Raw genomic sequence first — 25,848 nt, 5'->3', positions numbered from 1 at the left:
AAAGAGATCCAAACGTTCAAGTCCATAAATGAAGTTATGTGTAATAAAGTGGAATGACACAGGAAAGAAGTATTGAACACGCTAACTGAAATTTATTTAATACTTAGTGGAGACGCCTTTGTTTGTAATGACAGCTTCAAGATGCTTCCTGTATGAAGAAATTAATGGGCCGCAGTGTTCAGGTGTGATTTTGGCCCATTCTTCTAAACATATTGTCTTTAAATCTTGTTCAGCTGATTGACTGGGCCATTCTAACACCTTGATTTTTTTTTTTCTTCTCTGAACTCAATTGAGAGTTTCCTTTGCAGTATGCTTTGGATCTTTGTCCTGTTGGAAGATCCACCCACATCTCATCTTCATCATCCTGGTGGATGGCAGCAGATTCGTCTCAGGAATCTCCCAGTAAAGGGCTCCATTCATCGTTCCTTCAGTTATATGAAGTCTGCCAGTACCATGCAATGAAAAACAGCCCCACACCATGATGCTTCCACCTGAAAAACTTCACTGTTGGTGTAGTGTTTTTAGGGTGATGTGCAGTGCCATTTGTTCTCCAAACATGGTGTGTAGTATGACGGACAAAAAGTTCAATTTTGCTCTCGTCTGACCAGACTACACTCTCTGAGTATTTCATAGGCTTCTTCAAATGAGTTGCAGCAAACTTTATATGAGCTTTGACATGCCTTTTCTTTAGTAAAGGAGTCTTGCAGAGTGAGCGTGAGCAGTGGAGTGCATTGCCTATTGTTTTCTCTGTGACGATGGTACCTGCTGCTGTTTCTGGAGCTCTTTCTGAGTGGTCCTTGGCTCTTGGGCAACTCTTCTGACTCGCTGGTCAGAAATCTTGCGAGGAGCTCCTGTGCATGGCCGGTTGATGACGGAGTGATGTTGCTTCCAGTTGTGGATAATGGCCCCAATGGTGCTTACTGGAGGATTCAGAAGTTTTGAAATACATCTGTATCCGATTCCATCAATGTTTTGCAACATTAAGGTTGTGAAGATCTTGGGAGAGCTCTTTGCTTTTACCCATCATGAGATGTTTCTTATCTGATACCTTGGTAATGAAAAGCCTTTTTATAGACCATCAATTTACTAACCCAGCTGATATTAATTTGCACAGATTGGAAGTATAATTACTTTCTAACTACTTTCTAATTACTTTACCAGATTTCAGCTGAATCCTTACCTTTGAGAACTGCTTGTTCTTAGCATATTCAGTACTTTTTTGTGTGTCATTCTACTTTATTACACAAAACTTAATTTACGGACTTTAATGTTGTGAGTTCTTTATATTTCCAGATTTCTTGAGTAAATACTGATGTCTTGTGAAAATGTCATTTGAATAACTTCATTGGAAATATATTTACTGAAGAAAATGTTGACGCGTTCAATACTGAAGATAAAAGGCATGAAAATTATGTCTTTGACGGATACAGATAGAGGTTGAGTTTTGTGTGTGTGTGTATTTTATTCCACGTTACATTAACAGTGAAGACATCAGTAGTGTATGATAATAAGCCAATCAAAATGATCTTGTAGACTAGACGATGTAACGTAGACATTGACTATTATCATTAGCGCAACCAGTTCTATGATGTACTGTAGACTGTATAAAAAAGCCCTGTAAATTTAGTGTCTTGCTGGTAGGAGGTACAGAGCAATTGGTAATAAATATTTAAAACATTCACACTGTAAGCCAAAGATGCAGTAAGAGATTCTCAGGAGTTATAATAATAATAATAATAATAATAATTATTATTATTATTATTGGGTTTTTTTGTTTTTTGATTTTATTGCTGCTGCTGTTACTGTCATGCAGTTTTCCTTTGTTTTTGCCGGCTACTTATCTATCTGCAAGATGTGTGGAATTGATTATAGCTCTAAAGTTTAAAAGTGGTGCATACACATTGAACTTTAAAAAAACAAAAAAAAAAAAAAAAAAACCCAAGTTTTGTAACTGTGTACATTGAATATTGTATATATCAACACTGCTAAAAGAAAAATGATTTGACTACCGTTTGGGCATGACATCATAGCACACATCACGTGCTGCTTAAAATTCCAGCACCCTCATCCAGAATTCCTTCACGCATCTATGCCCTTTTGTTTACAGTATTGGCATATTTATTTACAGAACTACATATTGGTAGTTTAAAAAAAACATGCTAAAAAAAAAAACAGCAGCACTTCCACAGTTTGAACTGTTTTATTGCCAAATAAATTTCAGGGAAAAGGCAAAGAAAAAAAAAGAATCTAATCATTTAATTATAATTTAATAGATTAGTTAGGATTAATTTAATAATCCTAACTAGATAATATTAGAAAATGTTTGTTTAATGTTCTGAGGCTAGCTATAAATAGGGAGAACAGTATTCTGTAGATTACATCAGATTTTCTTCCTTTTTGTAGCTATTACAGAAATACCTGAATTCATACAGGCTGTGATGATTGGTTGAGCTCTGCGTAATCTGTCTGCCAACCAAAATACATTTTGATTGACAGAAATTAGACCAAAAGAAAATTGTGGGACATCCTGTCCTGTAACTGGGACAGCATTGAGTGAAATAAAATTTTAATATTTCTTTGGTATCGAATATAATAATGATGTTGTGTTCTCAATGTAAAAATGTTCTATTTAATACATATTGTCACATTAGAAGTCGTAGGAGAAGTGAAAATCAGTCAAGGCACAAAATTTCATGGTGCTCATGCTTACCAACCCACAATTATGTCATGTAGGGATTCTGTGACTATTTACTGTGAATAACATAGCATTTTGGTCTTGTAAACAGCTTTAGTGGAAAGTAACACCAGTTTATATTGAAAATAAATATGACTGGCAGGTGTAATTATTTTTCTGTTTTATTGAAAGTAAAAGCTAATTGTAGGAATAGTTCACTCTGTTGTTATACATGTTAACGCGAGCTCACCTGTTTTAAATGTCTTTGAGTTAAGGAATTCAACAAGTTTAATAATTTAATAAGAATAATTGTCCATGGAAAGTTGGTTATAATTTGTATATTGGACATGACACTGTTTAGCTTCACGCCTGATGTAAAATGTTGCATTTAGCCTGGTTCCGTGATATCAGTGAAGATGTGGTGTCAATTTGAGAAAAAAATGATAGATGACTGGGGAAAAAAAAGCCAGTGCCAATAGAGACAAAGTTTCATTGCTGCTTCTGTGCTTTTGGCACCTACAGTAAGGTTAATGATGCTGTATCTTCTACTGCTTTTATTGTCATAGCCCTATAATCTGCCAGTACTGTAAATGTTTACCCAAAATACTACATGTCCTGTTTTATTGCAGTATTTAAAATATATATTTTTGAACACATTATTTAACTGTATAAATTACAGAACTTCCAGAAACTCTAGCTCCCACATGTTTAAAAATGAAAATGGTCTGTCTGTTTCTGTGGAACTTCTTTAGAAGGGTACTCTATCATGGACGTGTGTTAAATAGACTGTATCAGATTTCCTGTTGTACTTGTGAAGTTATAGTAATTTGTTGATATGCGGATATGAATTTCTTCAGAACAAAACTTAAAAGGTATTTTTTGGTTTCTGTTACTCTAAAGATGAATTCCTTAAATTTCTAGAATTGTAATATATATATATATATATATATATATATATATATATATATATATATATATATATATATATATATATATATATATATTTAAAAATCACTACTTCTTTCCTTTAACACTTAGCAGTACAAATAATATTAGCACAAATGCTAATAGAAGAATGTCTTAAAAATAATCATACACAGGCAAAGATCTTGGAGCTTTATAGGTATAAACCAAAAACCTTTTTTAAAATAGGAGATAAATTAGGAATTAGTAAATATGAACACTGAGTAAACAATGAAACATACACTCCGTTCATTAAACCTTCTATTTTATCATGCAAGACATAAGTAAGCAAAACATAAGTACTTTGAAATGTAACTGTAAAACATTTAAGAATATTAAAATGCATTAGAACAGAAAATCCATGTTTCTGTGCAACCACACAACCATGCCTTGGAAGTCTGCACATTGACCTTCAGTCCCTGCTTACACTGGAAAGTTCACTTTGTTAAGCACATTGCATGTAACTTACTCATGTCAGTAATACTTAATAGCATAAGATAACACTTTATTAATCCCAAGTGGGAAATTTCCAAGATGAGACAACAGACATTATATATATATATATAATGTGCGGCCCTCGGCTTGTCCCTTGGGAGTGTGGGCTGGTTAGTGTAAAACACATTTTAAAAGTCAAAGAACATCCAAGTGGAAGTAGGCTTTGGTACAGCATCCCCCGCCTGCCTATAGGCCAATTGTAAGGGACCCATTGCTGGTGTCACCTGCTTACTGAGGTGATCAAGGACTAGCTTTTGTAGGGTCTTCATCAGATGCGAGGGCTACAGGTCTGTAGTTGTTCAGATCCTTTGGATTATTTTTCTTTGGCACAGGCACCAAGCAGGATTACTTCCACAGCCTTGGGACCCTTTCCAGTTTCATATATTTGAAAGTGTTTTACTTAATTGTTGAATGATTATAAACATTAATAACCATTATATTAATAAGTCATTAAAATACATAAAATATTATTTTGGTCTCTGTCATGTTTCCACCTATCCTATCATTTTATTTATTTATTTTTCCTTATTGTGTTCACTTGTTTTGTGTTAGTCCTTGATTAGTTTTCTTTTTAGATCCTTTTTGCGTCATTGTTTGTTGCAAAGTCTTATTGTGCAATTAGTTTGCCCCCCCGGCACGTTTCCTTCATTTCTGATAATGGAATATCCTTGTTTAACTTTGCCTGCCTGTGTTTTGACCCCCTTTCTATGGACATGGATTACAATTCTTGGATTTGCCCAAATAAAGCACATGCCTCTCTCTACAGACTGCACATTGCATCAGGTTACCTTATGAGCATGATATGAGAAAGACTCAGGGCTCCAATCCATATCAGATTACAGAAGAGGTATACAGAATCTGTATTATGCAAAGATAAAAGCAAGGAATGTTTCAAACAAGGAAGAAAGTTCACCACTAGGGGAAAAAAAACATGACAGAGAACATTCATTGAGTTGGCTAAAACCAAAACCTGCACCACCGGGTCAATGGTATTTGTACTGATGAAATACGAACATAAGAAAAAGTCTTGTGCTTTTTCAATCAATGACATCAATGCAACCATTTGCACAAAAACATTTATACAGTATTGTCGATGAAGATTGTTTTTAGAGCCATTCATTTAGAAATACAGAGATTTCTAATAAGAATTACCACTCCATTTTCTACCATTAGTATTATTTTTTTATTCTTTACTGAAGCAATGTACTAAACATATGCATTGTAAATCATTAACTCTTCTCTGAGTTTTGTGTGGACCTAACATTTCACAAGACAGTACTGCTTATACACAGTAAAATCCCTAGTGTTGAATTAACACCAGGAGTGTTCAATTGTGTCCAGTGGACTTATATATACACTATAGGGTGTAAATTCAACACTCTGGGTGTTAAATCAACACTGGGGATTTTGCTGTGTAGATTATAATGTCTCAACTGAAAAAGTGTTTAACATTTTACAGACTTTTTCTTTGTTTATTAGACTATTTCCTGCTAGTAATAGCTTCATACAGCTATGCTGTGGCAGCAGTGTTAAAAGCATATATTGTTGGACAAAACCACAATTTAAACTAGAAACTAGTCGAATAGAAAGAAGAAATAAGAGGATAATGTGCTAGTAAGAACGTGTCAGTTAAGCAATTTAGTGATGAAAGAAAATCATGCGATGCTATTTTTGGAAGTTTTAATGTCTTTAATTAAAACAGCTTTAATGTACAGCTGAGTTTCTGGGTTGAAAAAAGAAAAATATATACCTATATTTCATGGCTCATTGGTGTAAATGGACCAGCAGGGCTAAGCCCTCTATTTCTTTCAAGGAAAAAAAACCCATAAAATTATTTTCCGCATCATCTTATTTGCTGTTTGCCTAAAGTGGAGATTTCATATGCCCTACAGTCGTATTTATTCATGCTCATAATCAAAGTTCAATGTTGACTTTCAGGTATAGTAAATCACACTGTAGATGCTAAATGATAGACTGCATAGATGTGGCCCTATTTTGCATCCATGCCCTAGTCAAAGGCACTAAAATCCCAGGATTTCCACATTTCCATGTTTGATGTGAACATTAACTGATTAACTGGTTTTATGCACTGCGTTGCTGACACATGATTGGCTGATTGGGCAATTGCATAAATGAGTAGGTGATCAGGTGTTCAGTGGTATTTATTTATTATTATTTTAAATAAAGTATCCATTTTAAAGGTGTAGTTCATATGGTGTGAAGATGTCCCTCGACCATTTCAGTAGATTGTGGGCATTAAAAAGGTATTAGACAATTTGTTATTTAACCCTGGTTATCTTTATTGGTTTACAATTACAGTAATTATCATCAGTGTACATTAAACCTTAAAATAATGCTTTGACAAATGTATGGTTAACACTTACAATGAAAAAAAACAACATGATAACTTGAGGGTTAGAGAAAAGATATAAATAGAGAGAGAGAAAAATGCAAAGTTAGCAGCAAAGCATTTTAACAATGAGAAAATACAATGCATGGCGAAATATTCCTTCACGGTTTCACAGTTTGTAGTTGTACCTATTGTTGTTAGGGATTTCCTGAAAAAAAAAATTAAAAAATGAGATAACACTTATGGATGTACTAACTTGATGAGCAGCAAGGACAAAAGCATTACAGTAATTAATCAAGAATAAACAATGTAGTAGGTGATCTTAGGATTTTTCCTGCTTCAAATTAAAAATTTAACTTTATTTGTGTTGTAGATGCTGTGTGATAGTAACACATCCATGGTGGCTCAGGCTGTGTGTTAGCGGCATCTCCTCAGTCAGCTGGCCGCTCAGTGGGTCAAATGCCCATGTACGGTCAGTCACATCTTCAGATTCATCACGGCCACCCAAGATATAGACCTTCCCATCACAAACAGTCAGCCCACAATTTTCCTGAAACACATAAACAGGTCAGGATGAGTACACATTGCTAATCCATTCAGTGTAAAAGTGCAGTGATGGGATAGGACACTCAAGTCAATGTACTGTTTATAATTCACAAATTATATGATATCTTTATAAATTCTACTATTAATTACTAATGAATTATGCTTATAACTTAGAGGTATTTAGAAGGAATTGAAATCATGGCCAAATGACCTTTATTAGTACAAAAATGAGCAGGTGATCATTTGTGAAATGTGTGTTACAGTCTTGTGTATTTGTTTGTTTGTTTGTTTGTTTGTTTTGTTTTGTTTTGTTTTTTTTTGCCCCTACCAATTTCATGGGAAGCTCAGCCACTTTGCTCCAGGAGTCGACCTTGGGACTGTAACAGTACAGCACATTCAGCAGACCTCCGGCTACATAGATGGAGCCGTTCAGAGACACTGCGTTTAAGCACCTCTGGGAGAAAGGACAAGACAGCAGTTGCGTCCACTGATCCTTCACAGGGTCATAACACTGTACCTGGAGCACACACATGCACACAACAGCTGCTAAAATGAAACAGGAAGCTGAACACAAACACACATTTGGCTGTTCATTGAACTAGATTACAAACCAGACAGCAATTGTAATATGAATTTATCCCATGTCAACCTCAAATCAATATTTCAATACATAACTTTCTTTTGTATGGGTTTAATCAATTCAATTCTGTCTGCATTTATAATTCACTGTATAAGACTTTAAAATTTAGTAACAATTTCTTCTTTGTCGACTTATTGATATAACATAAATACGGACCACACTGCAAAAATAAGATCTTATTAGCAAGCAAAAACATCTTAAATATAACGAAGTCTGTGCAATATACGGTATTAAATTATTATAAGATTACTGTTTGAAAGAAGAATGATCAGCCACTGCAGCAGAATTTCCTTATAATTAGATTGCTTACACTTAGTAGAAATGTGCACATATAAATTGAATAATCTTGTAATAATCTTATAATGAGAAATATACTGTATAAGTTTGCTTATATAGCTTGGACTTGTAAAGATATAGTTTTTGCAGTGCAAAAGTATGGAAACAAGCAGTGACAAATACATTTTACAAATGTTTCAAATGGCAGCAACCAGTGTTTTGACATCCAGTTTAACCAAAGAAGTATTTTACTGGTGTGCTGCAGTTGACTAAAATGCGTACATAATATATGAGAAATTCTTCACGGTTTGTTGATAAACGTCTCTTACTTTGAACATTTGTGATAGCTGATTCTTGCTACATCTGACATGTATGTACTGTACATGTCTGAAAGTCTCACCATGTTGGTGTTGCAGTCTTCACTCACAGCTCCGCTGATTACATAAAGCTTTCCAGAGCAGCTGGCAAGAGCGGCGGAACTGACGGGCAGCAGCAGAGGAGCCACAGGCTTCCACACGTTCTCAAACACGCTGAAACACTCCACGCTGCTCAGCCTTTGATGCCCATCATATCCTCCCACAGCGTACAGCTATAGTCACAAACACACGACAGTATAAATAAGTGTGCCGATCTGGGAATAGCACAAAGAAGGGAATGTGTGTTATACTGAGCCAACCTTTCCGCACAGAGAGGTCATCTTGTGTCGCCATCTTCCCTTCAGTAGCTTACCAACAGAAACCCACTGGTTCAGTTGAGCCATGAAGCGCCACACTTGTGAGCTGTTCAGCTGCCCACCTGCATGTACACACACGACAACAAACACATGCGGGCCAATTTATACAGCATACGCACCCAGAGGCATACAGGCACAAATTGCATCACATGCGAAGTAAATTGTGCAACAGATAAAACAGATATAGATAAGAAAAGACAAACAAACACCACATACATACTTATACAGATATATGAAACTATTTCAGTGGAAGCACAATAACTCAATTCATGTAAATGGCATCCTTAACCTGTAAAAATTCACTTTTAGATTACAAATTAAATATTTTAATTAATTAATTCTTAGATTAGTTTAAAATTTTTGTTATTTGAGCAGTTAAGCACTATATGTGACTTTTTTATACGTCATCTGTAATTGAAAGATTTTCCTCATAATTCATACATGAAACAAATATTTTTTCAAACTATTATTTTTTAGTTCATTCTAGTCTTTTTATGATTATAAATGTACTGTAGTCTTTGCAAAGGTCTTTAAAATTCTTCTGAAAATACTTCTGTGTATTATCTCACAAGAAGTACTGTCCATCCTTACTTCTATAGACAGTATACAGTAAAAAAGTATGTGGACACCTGACCATCAAGCCCATGTGTGCTTGTTGAACATCCTGTTCCAGATTTAGTCCCCGTTTGCTGTTGTAATAACCTCCACTCTTCTGGGAAGGCTTTCCACTTGATTTTGGAGCGTGGATGTGGGGATTTGTATTTATTCAGCCACAAGAGAATTAATGAGCTCAGGCACTGATGTTGGGTGAGGAGGCCCGGGGTGCAGTCGGCGTTCCAGTTTATCCCAAAGGTGTTCAGTGGGATTGAGGTCAGGACTCTGTGAATGCCACTCAAGTTCTTCAACAACTGCCTTGACAAACCATGTCTTCATGGTGCTTGGCCCTGTTTGGGCCCCTTAGTTCCAGTGAAGGGAAATGGTTATGCTACAGCATACAAAGACATTCTAGACAATTGAGTGCATCTCACTTTGTGGCAACAGTTTCAGGAAAGTCCACATACAGTATGAGTATGATGGTCAGGTGTCCAAAAACTCATATAGTGTATCTGTAATATGAACATGAACATTTAACACAGAATACTGGCCTGCATGCTGTTTCATTGAAGCTAAGTTTGCACAGGCATCAGGGGTGGAAAAAGTACTGATAAATAATATTTAAATTTGAAAGTCTAAAAGCTGCTACTGGTGGATCGGAATTGGCTAAATTAGGGAGAAAAATTGAAAGGAAATGAAGTTAAGAAGTAAATGGCTTTTAACTTATAGTTGCAATCAAAATTATTTAACCCCCATTGCAAATCAGGTTTATTGTCAAAATTCAGCTGTTTGCAATGAACAAATCAAAGAAAAGCAACTGAAATAGTTAAACACAACAAATGCTTCAAGTAGTTTCCCCAAATTCAACTGAAAATACAACTTTCTCCAGTCTCAAAATTATTCAACCCTCTGAACAGAATCCTTCCCAACAGCACAAATATGCAAAACAGGTGTTGTCATGTTTTCATGTGAAAGGTAATTTATCTGAAACTGTTAAAAGCAACTACACCATTTTGCTTAAAAACATTATTCGATCTCTGGTTAGTTTGCTGGTCATATGCATGACTAACTCTATGTAGTTTGCTAATGAACTAATCAGAACTAAAAAAAAAAATATCTATGTAAATAAGGCCAAAAATGATTTATAATGAGTATTTTGAAGGTCTAAATAAAAATATAAGGAGGACAAAGTTATTTTTTCTTGGAAATATACTGTAATTATGTAAGGGTACAAGTATTCGATTTCACTAATACTCATATAAAGTATAAATATGGCAAAATAATACTTTGATGAAATATTATTTTATGAAGTAATTAATGAAGTAGAATTTCTCAAGTACTTTCTTCCCTTGGAAGGCAGGGCGATTATTTCAAAATGTCAGATCTATAATGTTGGAATTGATCATAACTATCATCATAACATGCTCCTATTCCAAGACTGTAGTTTTACCTTAAACGGCCATGCTACATACCTCCTGAGTATTTTGATCCTGAGGTCAGTTTATTATTTGCTACATTACTAAGGAATGCCTCAAACATGTTTTAAGCTGGTAAAGATTCATAAAGCATACCTGAAAAATAAATGTCATTGTGAAGTTCACAGACAGCAAATTCATGTTTGTATCCTGGAACATTGGCTACAGTGAGCCATTTCCCTGTGGTGGGGTCCAGTTTCTCAGTGCTGGAGAATCTTGTGATCCTGTTTTTGTCACAACCTCCGATAACCACAATCACCTCAGCCCAGCCAGACTGCCTGTATGTGTGTTCACATGCACATAGAGAGAGAGAGAGACAGAGAGAGAGAGAGAGAGATCAGCACACAGGGGTCTATCGAAATTACACCCAGGCCCTGTTTGGATGTACAATTTGGCTCATACAAATATGTGTACATGCAGAGCTCCTATGATAATTAGCTTCAGTAAACATAAGCTAGGTCAGACTTTACGATTTTGCCATTTTTATCCCTTGGTTTCTCTTCAGACAAGAATAAATCTTTAATTAAAAGGAGAACAATGCTAAAAATATTGTAGCTAGCACCAGATTTAATGTTGCATCTAGCTTTTTTCATGATTTCTCCTTTTTAATGCTGAAGTCCTGTTGGAAACTTTTGTGCATATATTCTGTGAGCATGAAGAAGGAAATCAGACTGTGGGATCAGACTGTGGGAGGTAGACAAGACAGTGACACAAGAAGAAATCCTGTTCACTGATTAAACTATTGCTCTGGAGTTTTAGCAGTATAACAGCACTACAGTTGGGTTCACCTGTGGTGACCATTTATGACTAAACCTAGATCCTGACAGGGAACCAATTGAGTACTGTCAACCTCGCTCTTGCTGTCTGACTGACCTTCTTGGTTTGGTTCTCTCTGAGCTGATCTCTCTGCCGTACGTGCGATAAAGTCTTGCCTCCTGTAACAGCTTCCTGCAGTCATAAGAATCCTGAACGAGTTCATCAGCCTCCAGCATGTTGGTAAAAAACACAGGGTCTAGCAAGGGCAGTCGAAGCCTCTCCAGTAGCTTTGCTAGAGCTGCTTTCCGCTGGCTGCCCTGGTGATGCACCCATAACAGTGCAGCCTCCACCAGGACTTCCTCCTGCACCTGTATCTTTTCAGAATCCAAAAGCTCCACCACTCTCTCCAATGGCAGCTCAAGGAACTCATCCTGTTTGACTACAATGTCAAAGTCCTGATACAGCAGGTTCTGACACTGTTCCAGCAGCGGCTGCAGTGAGTAGTGCTTGGCGAATTCCATCATGCCCAGGCAGTTCAAGTGTGACATGCACTTCTCTAGGACGTCCACACAGGCTCTAGACAGTGCAGGCACATCCAGCAGGTCAGCAGCTTGAAAAACAAGCTCGACATTCTCCTCCTGGAGCTGAACCCGGCCTTCATACATGAAGTTCAGCAGGTGCTCTAGGGCGACTTTTGAGACCCCGTTCAGCGGCACCACAGACTGACTGCTCTCACGCAGCTGGCCCATAAACATGGTGCGAAAGTAATGACTGGAAGCACAGAGCACAGCTCGGTGGCAGGGAAACTCTTGTTCCTCTACCTGCAGGACAACATCGGTGAAGGTGCCATTTTTCCTGAAGACATTCAGGGAATGAAGAATGTTTTCAGGTTGGTACGAGCTGGTGCTTAAGCTCGCCTCCAGATTGACATCAACACCAAAACCCATGGATGGAGATCTGAAAATATATCATGGTGTTTGTTGTGAGGTTTTTTTGGTTTCACCTCATTTAATGTTCAATTATTCAAAAAGACTATGAAGTGCATTCCTTACAGAAGACAACATGTGTTATGAGTGTTCACTACAACCTAGAGTCATTTGGACACTAAAGTATTGCAGTGTATTGAGAGACTCCATATTCTCCTGTTTGCTTTCAAACACGATTATACTGTATGTATAAATGGTAAAATTCCCCAAATAGTGCACTATGTAGTGAATAGGGTGCAATTTAATGGTTGGATTGGTAATCTACCACCACATTTGCTTTGCATTTATTTGCCAATATAACCTTAGTCCTTTTCTGAGATGGTTCATTTAAGCATTGAATATCATTGTCATGTATATCAGAGAAGGAGCTCTGAACTACAGTTCCCAGCAGCCACTGCACCTCACTGCATCACAGTCACCTGACCACCTGCACCTGAATCACATCATGTTAAGGAGCACCTATGTGTATGTAGCCACAGTTTGCACTGCATTATTTGTCTTGCGTTTGTCGTTGTCTATGGTGCTGTGTTTATGGTTTTTTGTTTCACGGTTATTCTTTGCCTTAGTGTTTTGATGCCTATTCATAGTTCTTGTTTTGTGTTTTGTTTTGGTATTATTAAATTCTAATCTGCACTTGCATCCGTCTCTGCCTTGAATTTGTGACAATCATTAAATATCCTCATGCTGTTAAATTTTCAGAAAAATTATGCAATTCCATTTGTCATTCAATCCTGCATATATTAGCTGTAAATAAATGAAACTGAATTGTAGCCAATGACAACAGAATATACACAGATATGAAGAGTTGCAGAGCATAACATTTCTGTGACACTTTTCTTGGAGATTCAAGGTTACATAGACATTCGTATTCCATGGAAGCCCATGGAAGTGCTTATATATAATATATAAACATTATTCAAAGGTTTCAGTTTCAATTAGCCAAATGAAAACAACAACAACAAAAAAAAAACAATGATATTCAACTCACCTTGCTGAAATTCTGTAGCCTAGCCTGAGCTCGCTGCCAGTCATCAGAATTTGGACAGAACTTTGGTGCTCCTTCAGGTACTGTGTCACATTTATGTATGAATTTATCCACAGATCAAGAGGGATGTCCTACAAGCAGCTTGTGGGAGGAATGAGGAAGAGACAGTGTTGAGCCAGCTTCTGTTTACAATTCTCTGGAAAATTACTCTGTTCATGCTTATAAAGTATTAACCCCTTAGTGGTGCTGCAACATCAAATTTAAGTATATACAAATAGAATTATTTTTTTTCTGCTACCTTTGACATGACTCTCTACATACATAAATTTTAAATTTATAAAAATTGTGCATTTAAAAAATATATAATAAAAACACTGCTTAAATAAAAGTATTCACAACCCAGAGACAATGCTTGCATTGTCCTTCTGCAGGAATTACAGATTTCAGTTGCCTCATATTTTTGATTTTGCCATTTTCTCCATACTTTCTCTGACATTTAGATGGAGAATGTTAGAGGACTCAATTTGGATTGAATTTTGGATGAATAATCATGCACTAATATCTGAATTGATACTTACTTAAATATGAACCGATAATGAGTTAAGGCATGTACTAATCACAAACTAATGAAGAGCTAACCTTATCTATGACATGTGTCTTATGAATTCATGCGTGAATAAGGACCACCTTAAGTACGTTAGTACATGCTTGTTAGTTAATGTATTAATTAACAGATAGGGGTAAGCTAAATCAAACATGCTCTATAAGAAAGAATATGAATTAAATGTGCGTAATTTCGAATTGTTTATTATCGAAGATGCATAAACACCAATAATTTCATCTCAGCCCATGCTCAGGGATTTTGAGGGATAGTGGTCCAAAACTCGCCACCCAGAGCACGTACTGGTACTACAGTGGGATTTGAAGAGAAATGGATGGAGAATGATGAAAAACGGGTTGAGACGAAATTATTGGTGTTTATTGTTAGTGCGACTATTGTTAGTCTACATTCAATAAGGAGGATCAATGTAAATTATGAAAGTAATCCACCACCACCCAATGATGTTTGTGTACACAGCTGCATATGGCAAATTATATAAGCAATCTGAAATCATGTATGTTTAGTTCTTATTCTTTCTTATAGAGCATGTTTGATTTAGTTTACCCCTAGATGTTAATTAATACATTAACTAACATGCATTTAAGGTGGTCCTTATTCACGCATGAATTCATAAGACTCACATAGTTAAGGTTAGCTCTTCATTAGTTTGTGATTAATGCATGCCTTAACTTATCATTACTTACTTAATTCACTAAACATCATTCTAATTATATTACAATTAATATTCTAATAATTATATTATAGTGCATGATATTAGTGCATAATAATTTGTGTACTGTTACTGTAATGTGTTAAACAAAAAAACGTATAAAGACAAGGTACTTGTTGTTTAACCTAATCAACTGCATAGTTTTTTTAAGATAAACATTTATTTTGAAAATTATGCATGCAACACATTCCAAAAAAGTTGGGACGGGGCAATTTAGGACTAATAGTGATGTGACAAGTTGAAATAAGAAGGTGATGTGAAACAGGCGAGGCAATCGTCTAATCATAGTATATAAGGAGCCTCCAAAAAAGGCCTAGTCCTTCAAGAGCAAGGATGGCGAATCTGCCAACAGATGCATCAGTGAATAATCCAACACTTTGAGAAAAACATTCCCCAAAGACAAATTGGTAGAATTTTAGGCACAATATAATTAAAAGATTCAAGGAATCCGGTCAAATCTCAGTGCGTAAAGGGCAAGGCCAAAAACACTTCTGAATGTGTGTGATCTCTGATCCCTCAGACGTCACCATCTTAAAAACTGTCATGAGTCTGTAATGGATATCTTGACATGGGCTCGGGAATATTTATTGGTTTATTTGGTAAACCTTTGTCTGTCAACACCATTCACCGCTGCATCCACAGATGCAAGTTAAGGCTTTACTATGAAAAGCAGAAGCCATACATCAACACTGTCCAGAAGCGCCGCTGACTTCTCTGGGCTCGGTCTCATCTGAGATGGACAGTAGCACAGTGGAATCGTGTTTTGAGGAAAAGGACAATCTAAGCCAGTGGTTTTCAAAGTGGGGGCTGCCAGGGGGCGCTCGGGGGACCCAACAATTTGGTGTGAAAAATAAATTCTCATTCTCAGACAACCACACACACACACACACAATCAATTCCTAGTATAATGTAATGTACAGATGTAAGATATAATTATTAATAAAAAAGAGGGATGTATTCAGATGTCTGTATTTTTAATGTGTTTTAAAGACATCTTGCAAAAGGGGGCCTTGGTCAAATGTTAATGCCATTTGGGGGGCCTTGCCCTGGAAAAGTTTGGGAACCCCTTATCTAAGCTGTTATCAGCGTCAGGTCCAAAAGCCAGTGTCTGTCATGGTATGGGGGTGTGTCAGTGCCCATGGCATGGGTAACTTGCACGTCTTTGAGGGCACAATTAATGCAGAAAGATATGAACACATTTTGGAACAATATGTGCGGCCATCCAGAGCAGGACAACGTCAGACCATATCCTGCCCGGAGAGATTCTGTATGGAGGAATGGTCTCAGATCCCTTGCCATGTATTCTCCAACCTCATCAGGCATTATAGGAGGAGACTCTTGAAGAGCTGTTATCTTGGCAAAGGATGGTAGCACAAAGTATTGACTAAAAGGGTGCCAATAATTGTTTCACACCTATATTTAACAAATTTTTTTTTTTTTGATAAACCTGTGTTGTGTTTGCAATTGTTTGATATCCATGAGAGCAGAGTATTTGTGATTTTTTTTTAACAAAAGATCAAAAGGTTAAACAATAAAGTCAATTTTTCACAGCCTTCTTTGCTCATAATTAGCAAGGGTGCCAATATTAGTGGAGAGCTCTGTATAAATGATCATTATCCTGGTCAGGATCATGGTGGACCCAGAGTCTATCCTGAAATTGTTGGCTGAGAGGTGGGAATACACACTGGTTACAGTGCCAGTCAATCAAACGGCATAAACTGCATTAATTTCTGAAAATATAAGAATATGTGTCACATGTGTTCCTGCAATTTCCTTCTGCACCTGTTACTATCATCTGAAATCTAAAATCACACATCGCAGTACAACCAATTGTACCTCTTATTCCAACTGCTTATTTAAACATACTCTTAATATGTTCAACAGTTGCTCAAATGTTGAACTTTGAAATCAATGGCAGAGACATCTGCCATTAGAGGGAGCTGTTTACTTTCCTGTGAGCAAGTCTTACCTGCAGGATAGTTTCTGCCTCCTAGTCAATAAATGTACAATAAAGCACTGTTATTCAATCAAATTATTATTATTATTATTATTATTATTATTATTATTATTATTATTATTATTATTATTATGAATGCATTTGCTCTTATATTTTATATTTACAATATACCTACAATTATACTTACAGTCCATACACACATTATGTCGTGAAAATATGAGTGAAATCATTGTAACAGACAGTTTACAACATTTGAAACAAAAAAAAAATAATAATAATAATATATAGTAATATAATATAGTGCCCCTAACCTCTAATGATCAGGCCTCCTAAACAAGGGAAATCCCTGACAGCAGGCTATATTTGAATACAGGCTGTCCTTCTTATATATGCCTGCCTATCACTGTCTGCTCATGTTCTATCTTCTTTCAAATGAGATGGACCTTTAAATGAAGATTTGTCCATGGAAGTGCGGTCCAGATCACAGTAAGTATGTATTTGACTTTTTTCCTCATTTAAACCAACAGCAGTTAATGGGGACTTGACATGAGAAGCAGTGAAACAGAATTCATTCTCAGAGGCCAGCTGTAGTTTTTCACTTTAGGTACTCTCTATCTCTGAGTGTGTGTGTGTGTGTGTGTGTGTGTGTGTGTGTGTGTGTGTGTGTGAGAGAGAGAGAGAGAGAGAGAGAGAGAGCTCCCCAATTCCATAAAAGGTAAGGCCAAAGAAGGAAAGTAGGGGCATAACAATAATGCAGGATATTCTCACAGGATGTCTATAAGTGAGAGAGTGAAAGAGAGAGGGAGAGAGGGAGGGAGAGAAGGGAGGGGAGAGGAAAGAACAGGGAATGGAACCAGCTGCACTGTGTCAGTGCTGGACTGAGAGGCTGCAGGCAGCATGAGCACGAGCATGTCTGACACCCTCTTCAAGAGATAGCAGCAAAGATGCAGTCACTTCTAAGGTACGTTTATAGCTGAAGAATAGCTTTACTCTCTTTCTCAGTCCTCTATATGCGCTCTCTGTCTCTCTCTCTCTCTCTCTCTCTCTCTCTCTCTCTCTCTCTCTCTCTCTGTGCATCCTGGTGTGGTCAGATTGGATACAAAATAAAAAATTAAATAAATAAATAAATAAATGCAGGGTCCTGTCTGAGTGATGCCTTTTTGATCTACATAGAGATGTGTTGTAACTGAGTAACAGAAACGTAACAGTATCCTGAAAAAGTGCACAGGAAGTTAGATGATTATCCTCTCACGCTGTGTGTATCTGGTCATCTGCCTGAAACTGATTTTTTGAGAAGTCAGGACTTTTAGTGTGTGTATGTGTGTAATGATGTGATTCATGTTGTCAGCAGACCTAAAGTCCTAAAGAAAGAGGCAGCGATTAATATGCATTTAGTGTTCAAAATGCCATGAACTTGTACCCCACCCCCCACCACCCCCACACATATACACCCACCCCCAAAAACCTTCCTCCTCCAGTGATGACTAAACTTTCAGCTTTTGTCTGACATGTGGGTGCTTCCTCTTACGTCAGAAATGAAATAATGAATATGAGAACTGAAACGACATAATGTGTTTTTTTTCTGCAGTGTGCTCTTCTGGCATGTCATGTATGTCAAAAAGATTCCTTTGAAAATGGAATAAGTTAAGGGTTATCCTCCATTTCATCGCTAATCTGTAATGATAGAAATCCTGACAGTGTCAGTTTCAAAAAATAGATAATGCTTATAGTGTGTAGGTGTGTGCATCTGTAGTAGTAGTAAGAGCAATGTATATTACAACAGACGCACACTTCCTTATAAGAATATATATTGAATGCTGAGTTCTATTTCTCTGCCCCTGTGTATGTATATTTGTGTGCTGAAGCTGTCCTCTCTCTATTCCTGCAGCATGATGAGCACCCAGGTGTGGTTCCTCTTCTTCAGTGTGAATTTACTCTCACTACAAATCTCACTCTGCCAAGAGGTAAGCGACATTCTGAGCATCTCTAGAATTAAATGAGTTCATTAGACCGTTTTAAATAATGGACAGGATTTCCCACTTGTTGTGAACTACACTGTTTATCATAATTGAACACAAATTGACAAAAGATTCTGGATTTAATGCGTTTGATGATTTATTTAAGATACTGATCAAAAGCAATAAATAAATCATGTTCATGTGAGTTGTTAGGGATGACATATTTTATTTATGGTTATATGCATTGTCCTCATTAATAATGGCTTTGTGAGGTAATCCAGTATATTTATAGATTAACTAGAGCTTATAATTTATTTTTAAAAAATGATTTTTTTTGTTTGTTTGTTTAATTTAGTCTTTAATTTAAACTGAATTTAATGCCATATTGGAAAATTCAAGACACTGATATGATAATTAAGTATTTTTTGTTCTTAGATCCTGGGCGGTGCATAGGTAGAACTAAAAATAAACATAACTGTAAAATCATACTGTCAAATGTTTAGGGAGTTTTTGTGATTTTTTCTATTGTCAACAAATACCTTAAGGGTTCTTTCAAGAGAAATGCTGTCGGTAATGGATTGGCTGCTCAGTTACTCTACCATAAAACAACTGAGCTACAAAAGGGAAGTAAGATGGAAATGTGTGAGAATAGTATAGAAACAAGGAGGAGAAAACTGACTGTGCAAAAGTGATTGTTTTAGATGAGCATATTTGTGTATCCATCTTCATTTGCTGCTTTATCCTGGTGAGGTGCATGGTGCATGGTAACTACCAGCAAGTTTTTGAGAGTTGGAAGGAAACCGGAGTACACAGAAGAATCCCCCCAGAGACAGGAAAAACGTACTAAATGTTTCTACATACAGTAAACCGAGCTCAGGATTAAACCACTGGCACTGCATGTAGAGTTGGTTCCTTACAGCGCCAGGGTTTGATCTAGCAGGTGGACTGGCTATTGTACCAGTTTCTTGCCCCAGTGTTCTGGGGATAATCTCTGATTCCACCCTAACCAGGATAAAGAAGTTACTGAGGATTAGGTTTTTATGTTAGGTAAAGGAGACACAAACATTTACTGGCTTTAATGGTTGTAGGAAATCACCTTGAGCTATGTGAGAGAACACAAGTGTTCCCCGAAGCATATGACACAACATATGGCTGATGGGAAGGAACTGGTGGGTAAAACAGTGCCACTTGTGCCTGCATCCTTTCATTGCTCATACATATTTTAGCATTGCATGAAAAGGATAATTGCTCGGTGTCACAGATTTAGAATTTGCCGTGACTGAGAAAAAACATTTGTGTCCTTGAATGCCAGTACCAGAGCTATAAATATGTTGACACGCTTGTGTCAAAAGAAACCTCTTGTGTACAGTTACAGTTATTATAAGTATGCTGATGTGTGAGTGGTTGAAAGATGTTCCAGACAAAACTAGACAAAAATGGAGCATCAGAAATGAGAGATGACATGATGGTTGATGATTTGTGTACCATTATAGTGGAAATTGCCACTATATTGGTGACAGATATTGCAAAAGCACTATGATTTAAGCCACTTTTCCACTGCGCAGTACGGCTCGACTCGACTCAGCTCACTTTATTCTTCCGATCTTGCTTTTCTACTGCAGTTTAGTGCTGCCTCAACGTGGGTGCCATCTTCCACTTGCCTTCACGCAGGAATAATCATGTATTTTCGAAGCCCTGTACAAATACACAGTCAGGCCTTATTCCAAATGCCTTTCCTGTTCACTGAACATGGACCCTATTAAGCATGTAAAATAACGGTGTTCTAGAACCTACATAGTGCTTGATATGACTGAGTTAGATTTATCTGCGACAGGCGTGACTTTGATAAATGCTTGTTTGGAAATCTGTAACAAGCGAGATTTAAAAATCCAAGACAGAAACCTTTGTTGTAATTTTACCTGTAATGAGATAAATGATACACAATTTTCAATTAATAGTATTTTACCATACGCAAAGTATGCATTAAATGACACATTTATTCAGGCACAATACAGAACCACTCGTTAAGGAGAATCCTTACTCTCGCTCGCTTGGAAACACGACCGAGGTGGTACTAAAAAAGTATCAGGTACTAGGTACTATCCACAGTGAAAGCTCCCAAAAAGCGAGCAGAGTCAAGTCGATTCAAGCTGTACTGTACAGTGGAAAAGTACCATAAATGACTAGCAGTTTCTGACTACTCCTTATTAGGAATTTAGGAATATCAGAGTTAAATTGGCTCTTTCTTTGTTTTCCTCCATAGCTCCAGAGTGAAACTGACCCCAGCAATCAGAGCTTGAACAGTACACCACTCACTGTCAACCATACACTCAATCTTTCTCGCAAACTCCTCCAGTTTATCCAGTCAGATCTCAAGAACATGACTCACCTGAAAGCTCTGGATGCAGTTCTGAAAAAGTATGTGGGGCCACTCTCTACAGTCCAGAAACTTGACCTGTCTGGAAATGGCCTATATACAGACATGATTGACTATCTTCTGAGAGATGCTCCTGCTCTTACCAACCTCTCTCTAAATGAAAATAGCATAACAAAAATAGGCAATGCTACCTTCAGTGGTTCCCTATCACTAAGAAACATTGATTTACATAACAATGTCATTCTAGAGATTGAGGAGGGCACATTTGATTCTCTGCTCAATCTCACTGAGCTGGATTTATCAGTGAATTCAATCTCATGCATTACTGACTTTAACCTGTTCCAGCTGAGATCATTAAACCTGAGCAAAAACAGCATGACCTCCTTCCAAAGCACTGACTCGAACCAAGAGTTTGAGTTGCTCTACCTGGACCTGAGGGAGAACAAGATGCACTACTTTCCTGTCCTGCCAAGGAGGAACAAGATCATCTATCTAGACATTTCACGGAACCAACTGCATAGCCTGAACAGCACAGGTCCAGATGATGAGCTTCAGTATCTGAGGGACATAGAAGAACTGACTCTTTTTCCACTCCACAGCAGCAAAACCCACCAGTTTCTTCCCAAACTTCTGTACTTAGACCTGAGCTATAACCAGCTCAAGGCTGTGCCTCCTGATTTCTTCTCCAGTTTGGAGGCTCTGGATACCCTGAACATCAGCAATAACTGTCTAGACAACTTCATGATGGACACTGGGAGTCCTCTGAATGCACTGAAGACCCTTGACCTGAGCTACAACAACCTGCAGAACCTGACCTTTATGGAAAACACGCTGCAGGCACTGGAGACACTTTACCTGCAGGGCAACATTCTCACGATGTTGGACTCTGGAATCTTTCATTTACCCAGCATCACCAACCTGCATCTTCAGTTTAATGAGCTGAGCATCTGTGGTCCACAGCAAAACCAAACCAGTGGCTGTGTCGCTCTCTTCTCTATCCCTACCCTGCGATACCTTTACCTATCTGAGAACAAACTGACTTCCTTGCCTGCACATGCATTCCAGGAAACCCCATTACTCATCTTGGACCTATCACTGAACCCTAACATGAAAATCAGTGAACAGGCCTTTTCAGGCTTAGAGCGGTCCCTCACCCACCTGTACTTGAGAGGAAACCAGCTTGAAAAGCTTAGCATCAGCCTCTTATCAACTCTACGCAGCTTGAAGGTTCTGGATTTGCCCAATAACCAGTTAGATGGCCTGTTTCTGGGTAGCAGAGACTCTTCCATTGAGATTCTGAATCTGCAGAACAACAAAATCAAGATCCTAGACATTTCCACAGTATTGGCAATAGAGAAGACAATCAGAACTCTCTATCTTGCCTCAAATCCACTCATTTGCTGTGAAAACTTGCATTTGATCAGATTGGTGCAACAGGCCCATGTGGACATTGACAATGCCATGTGCAAATACACAGGGGATGCTGGGTATGGTACCGTCAACCTCAGAGACGTGAAATCTGAACACTGTGAAACTCTGAACAGCAAAGTGTTTGTAATTGCCATGATTGCTGTACTAGTCTTGGGGCTAATGATTGTTTTGCTGGTGGCCATAAAGTTGTGCCACTCAAGAAGTCACAAATTCAGCAACAGTTACAAGGCTTAAAATATTATAGAAAGGAAACCAAGAAAATTATGTTAAGGTTGTCAGATGTCAGGTATTGACCCACAAGACAAAATCTTTCATCTGAATGACAGTTAAACAGTTCACCTCCATCAGGTAGAATAGCCCAATTATAAAGAATGGGGAGCCAGTTATATGCTGAATAACCTTACATGGAAGCAAGGACTGATGAAAATGTGACTGGTATCACATGAGTTCAGCAGAAGGTCCCTCCACAGTGAGGTACTGAAAATATGTGTGATGGGGAAATGGCTAAAATGGTTGTACCAGGTTGAAACACTAGGGATTATGTTAAGGCTGTTAACAGAAATGTGCAATGTTACAGCAAAACAGAGAAGCAAAATTGACTAGACACATAAGCCTGATATAATTGCCTAAAGAAGAAGGTTTCTATATAAGAGGAGGGGCATGAGGATCAGCACAAATTAAGTAAGAAACCATCACTCTTACTTAATGAAACAATGACAGGAAATATGAAGGACCAACATTATAAGTGTGACTTGGCTTTGCACATCTAGCGAAGATGTCCTTATTATAATGTCAGTACTGTCATTTTGGATGGTCACTACATTTCCCCAGAAAACTATTCTTTTGCACTTTAAAGACTGTGATATATGAATATGAAAGATGTGTGAAATGCAATATGTACATATAACAAAACCCATCAAACACTATAAAGGTTGTACCTACTACAGTTCTACATAGGGGTATAGAATAAAGCGGGATTTAAAACTTAATAAGATCCACACCATTCACATTTTAATTGATTGGAGTTATTCATTTCAATTCAATTCAGCTTTAATTGTATAGCACTTTTAACAACAGACATTGTCCCAAAGCAGCTTTACAGAAATATATACATTCAGGATATAGATTTTAAACAGATGAATTTATCCCTAATGAGCAAGCCAGAGGTGATGGTGGCAAGGATAGATTATTAGGTATGCTTATTGTCCCGTAATGGTTAACGACAATGTCCTTTGAGTGAGTGCAAACAGGGACTCTGTCAAGACTAGCTATGACACCATAACTAGAAGGTAACACAAACATGAGGGTGCCCTGGGACATAAGGCGTCCAGCCACTCAACCATCAACAAACCTGAGTGAATGTGTGAAAGTTGGGGAGCGACAGCATCCAAACATCCCAGCTCACTACAACACTCTGTGCCCGTGAGCGCTGTAGATCTGCTCCTTTACCTAAGAAAAAAATTCACAAAAAGCATGACTAAACAAATATATTTTCAGCCTAGACTTAATCACTGAGACTGTGTCCGAGTCCCGAACACTAGTTATCTAACGTTAACTAGCTAAACCCTATCTTCATCCTTAAGGCTAATAGCATTGATGACTTTAGTGAATTTATAACTTTAACAAAGCCTTAGGTTGACTCCCTAAGAAGCAAATCTAGCTTTGTAAAATGCTCCTCTGGTATGATTTGAAGGGCAGTGGCATTTGTGTCATGGGACCAGACAGAGACCATGTGAAGTGTGGGTGTGTGAGAGATATGATTTAACCGAGCCACAGCAGAGGAAATGTTGCTGTCCGGACACCTGCAGTAAAACTACAGCATGTTTTCACAGCTTTAGGGCTGCTACAGTTACCTTTCCTGTTATTGATTTGGTCTTCACAGCTCTGAATCCGAATAAGATGTCTTTGTTACTTAGCCTAAATGTAGCTGTTTGCTGATGGAAAATAGTCATTTTATTTGCATTTTCAAAAATCTAAAGGATGTATAATATTCCTTCAAGGTATCCGAGTATCAGATTTAATGTAGCATCAGTATTCATTGAGCTTATTTTATTAATAGATTTCAGGGTAGAAGCAGTGTAAACTTGCTGTCTAAACCAGGACCTGGCATGACTGAAATAGACAGGAGGAAATCCCTGTGTGTTTGAGTGTGTCATCTCTTTGTGTATAAATAGAAGCTCATTTCATAGCTTGTTGACGCTGTAATGATAAGATATTTCCTCTTATGTATTTCATGGTCACTACCACTTCTTGTTTAACATCCCACGCAAGCTGCACCAGCCGAAACTAGCAGTGATCACATATACACACCTACACACTGCTCTGTTCAGACTGAGTCTCCTGTTTTGTTCCACTAAATATTTATTCTTTATAAAGGAATTCTAAAAAAACAAAAACAAATGTATGATGAATGTAAATGAATAGATGTATATTTATGAATATCCCTATTTTGTTAAATAAATGATCTGTGCATAAGTGTGTACTAATGTTATAATGCTTCACTGTTAAACTTCATTGATATTTAGTAGAACTATAAATATAAAATTAAATATAATAAAATGTAGCTGTGCCAAAATTTGTTTAGAAAGATCAGGCCTGTGCGTTTGTACATGCAATTGCGTGTATAAGGGATGGAATTATCTGGTGTGAGACGTGTTTGTATTAATATAATGCTGGCTGGCAGAAAGACAGCAGGACAATATCCATCAGGCTTCTCCAAACAGGAAGCAGCTTGAGAGGAAAATGGTCAGTACATATAAATAGAGTTTGTTCACACCCGGTCCTGTTACGTGCCATCGGCCTGACCCAGAATGCCAGTGGAGGCTAGGATTGATTATTATTATTATTATTATTATTATTATTATTATTATTATTATTAATAATAATAATAATAATAATAATAATAATAATAATATATAGAACAACTATTAAATACAACATGTATAATTATTATTTCAATACCTCTTAAACATATAAGGAATTATTTGGTATCCATGCAAAGAAAAAACAATGATATAAACTATGTACCAGAAACAACAAGAGAACATCAGAGATACCAGAGAACATGTTTAAATAGTCCATTGTCTTAAAAGAATAAATGCTTACAAACTATTGTGTGTGTGTGTGTACAGGGCATTGCATAAGAATTCACCCCCTTTGAACTATTCCACCATATATAGTATATGAACCTACACAGAATAGCCCATAATATTGATGTGGTGATTGTGCCCTGCGATGGACTGGCACCCTGTCCAGGGTGTACCCCGCCTTGTGCCCGATGCTTCCTGGGATAGGCTCCAGGTTCCCTGCGACCCTGAAAAG

At 37.3% G+C, this 25,848-nt stretch overlaps 2 protein-coding genes across 2 annotated transcripts; one reads left to right on the top strand and one right to left on the bottom strand.

Moving 5' to 3' along the window:
* Positions 1–6,156: 6,156 nt before the first annotated feature.
* On the bottom strand, positions 6,157–13,726 carry klhl35 (kelch-like family member 35). The gene is made up of 7 exons (XM_053646184.1): positions 13,477–13,726; positions 11,620–12,459; positions 10,843–11,024; positions 8,621–8,739; positions 8,345–8,533; positions 7,357–7,545; positions 6,157–7,032 (listed from the first exon to the last, which is right to left on the bottom strand). Exons 1-7 carry the CDS (start codon positions 13,518–13,520, stop codon positions 6,841–6,843), a joined length of 1,755 nt encoding a protein of 584 aa, XP_053502159.1. The 5' UTR covers positions 13,521–13,726; the 3' UTR covers positions 6,157–6,840.
* A 3,905-nt stretch (positions 13,727–17,631) lies between these two features.
* lrrc32 (leucine rich repeat containing 32) lies at positions 17,632–23,789 on the top strand. The gene is made up of 3 exons (XM_053645709.1): positions 17,632–17,722; positions 18,650–18,725; positions 20,983–23,789. Exons 1-3 carry the CDS (start codon positions 17,706–17,708, stop codon positions 22,759–22,761), a joined length of 1,872 nt encoding a protein of 623 aa, XP_053501684.1. The 5' UTR covers positions 17,632–17,705; the 3' UTR covers positions 22,762–23,789.
* Positions 23,790–25,848: the final 2,059 nt, after the last annotated feature.

Source organism: Ictalurus furcatus, chromosome 16 (genome assembly GCF_023375685.1).
Source record: "Ictalurus furcatus strain D&B chromosome 16, Billie_1.0, whole genome shotgun sequence".
Lineage (NCBI taxonomy): Eukaryota > Metazoa > Chordata > Actinopteri > Siluriformes > Ictaluridae > Ictalurus > Ictalurus furcatus.
Note: the sequence above shows the minus strand (reverse complement) of the source record. Positions and strands in the feature narration are given on the sequence as shown.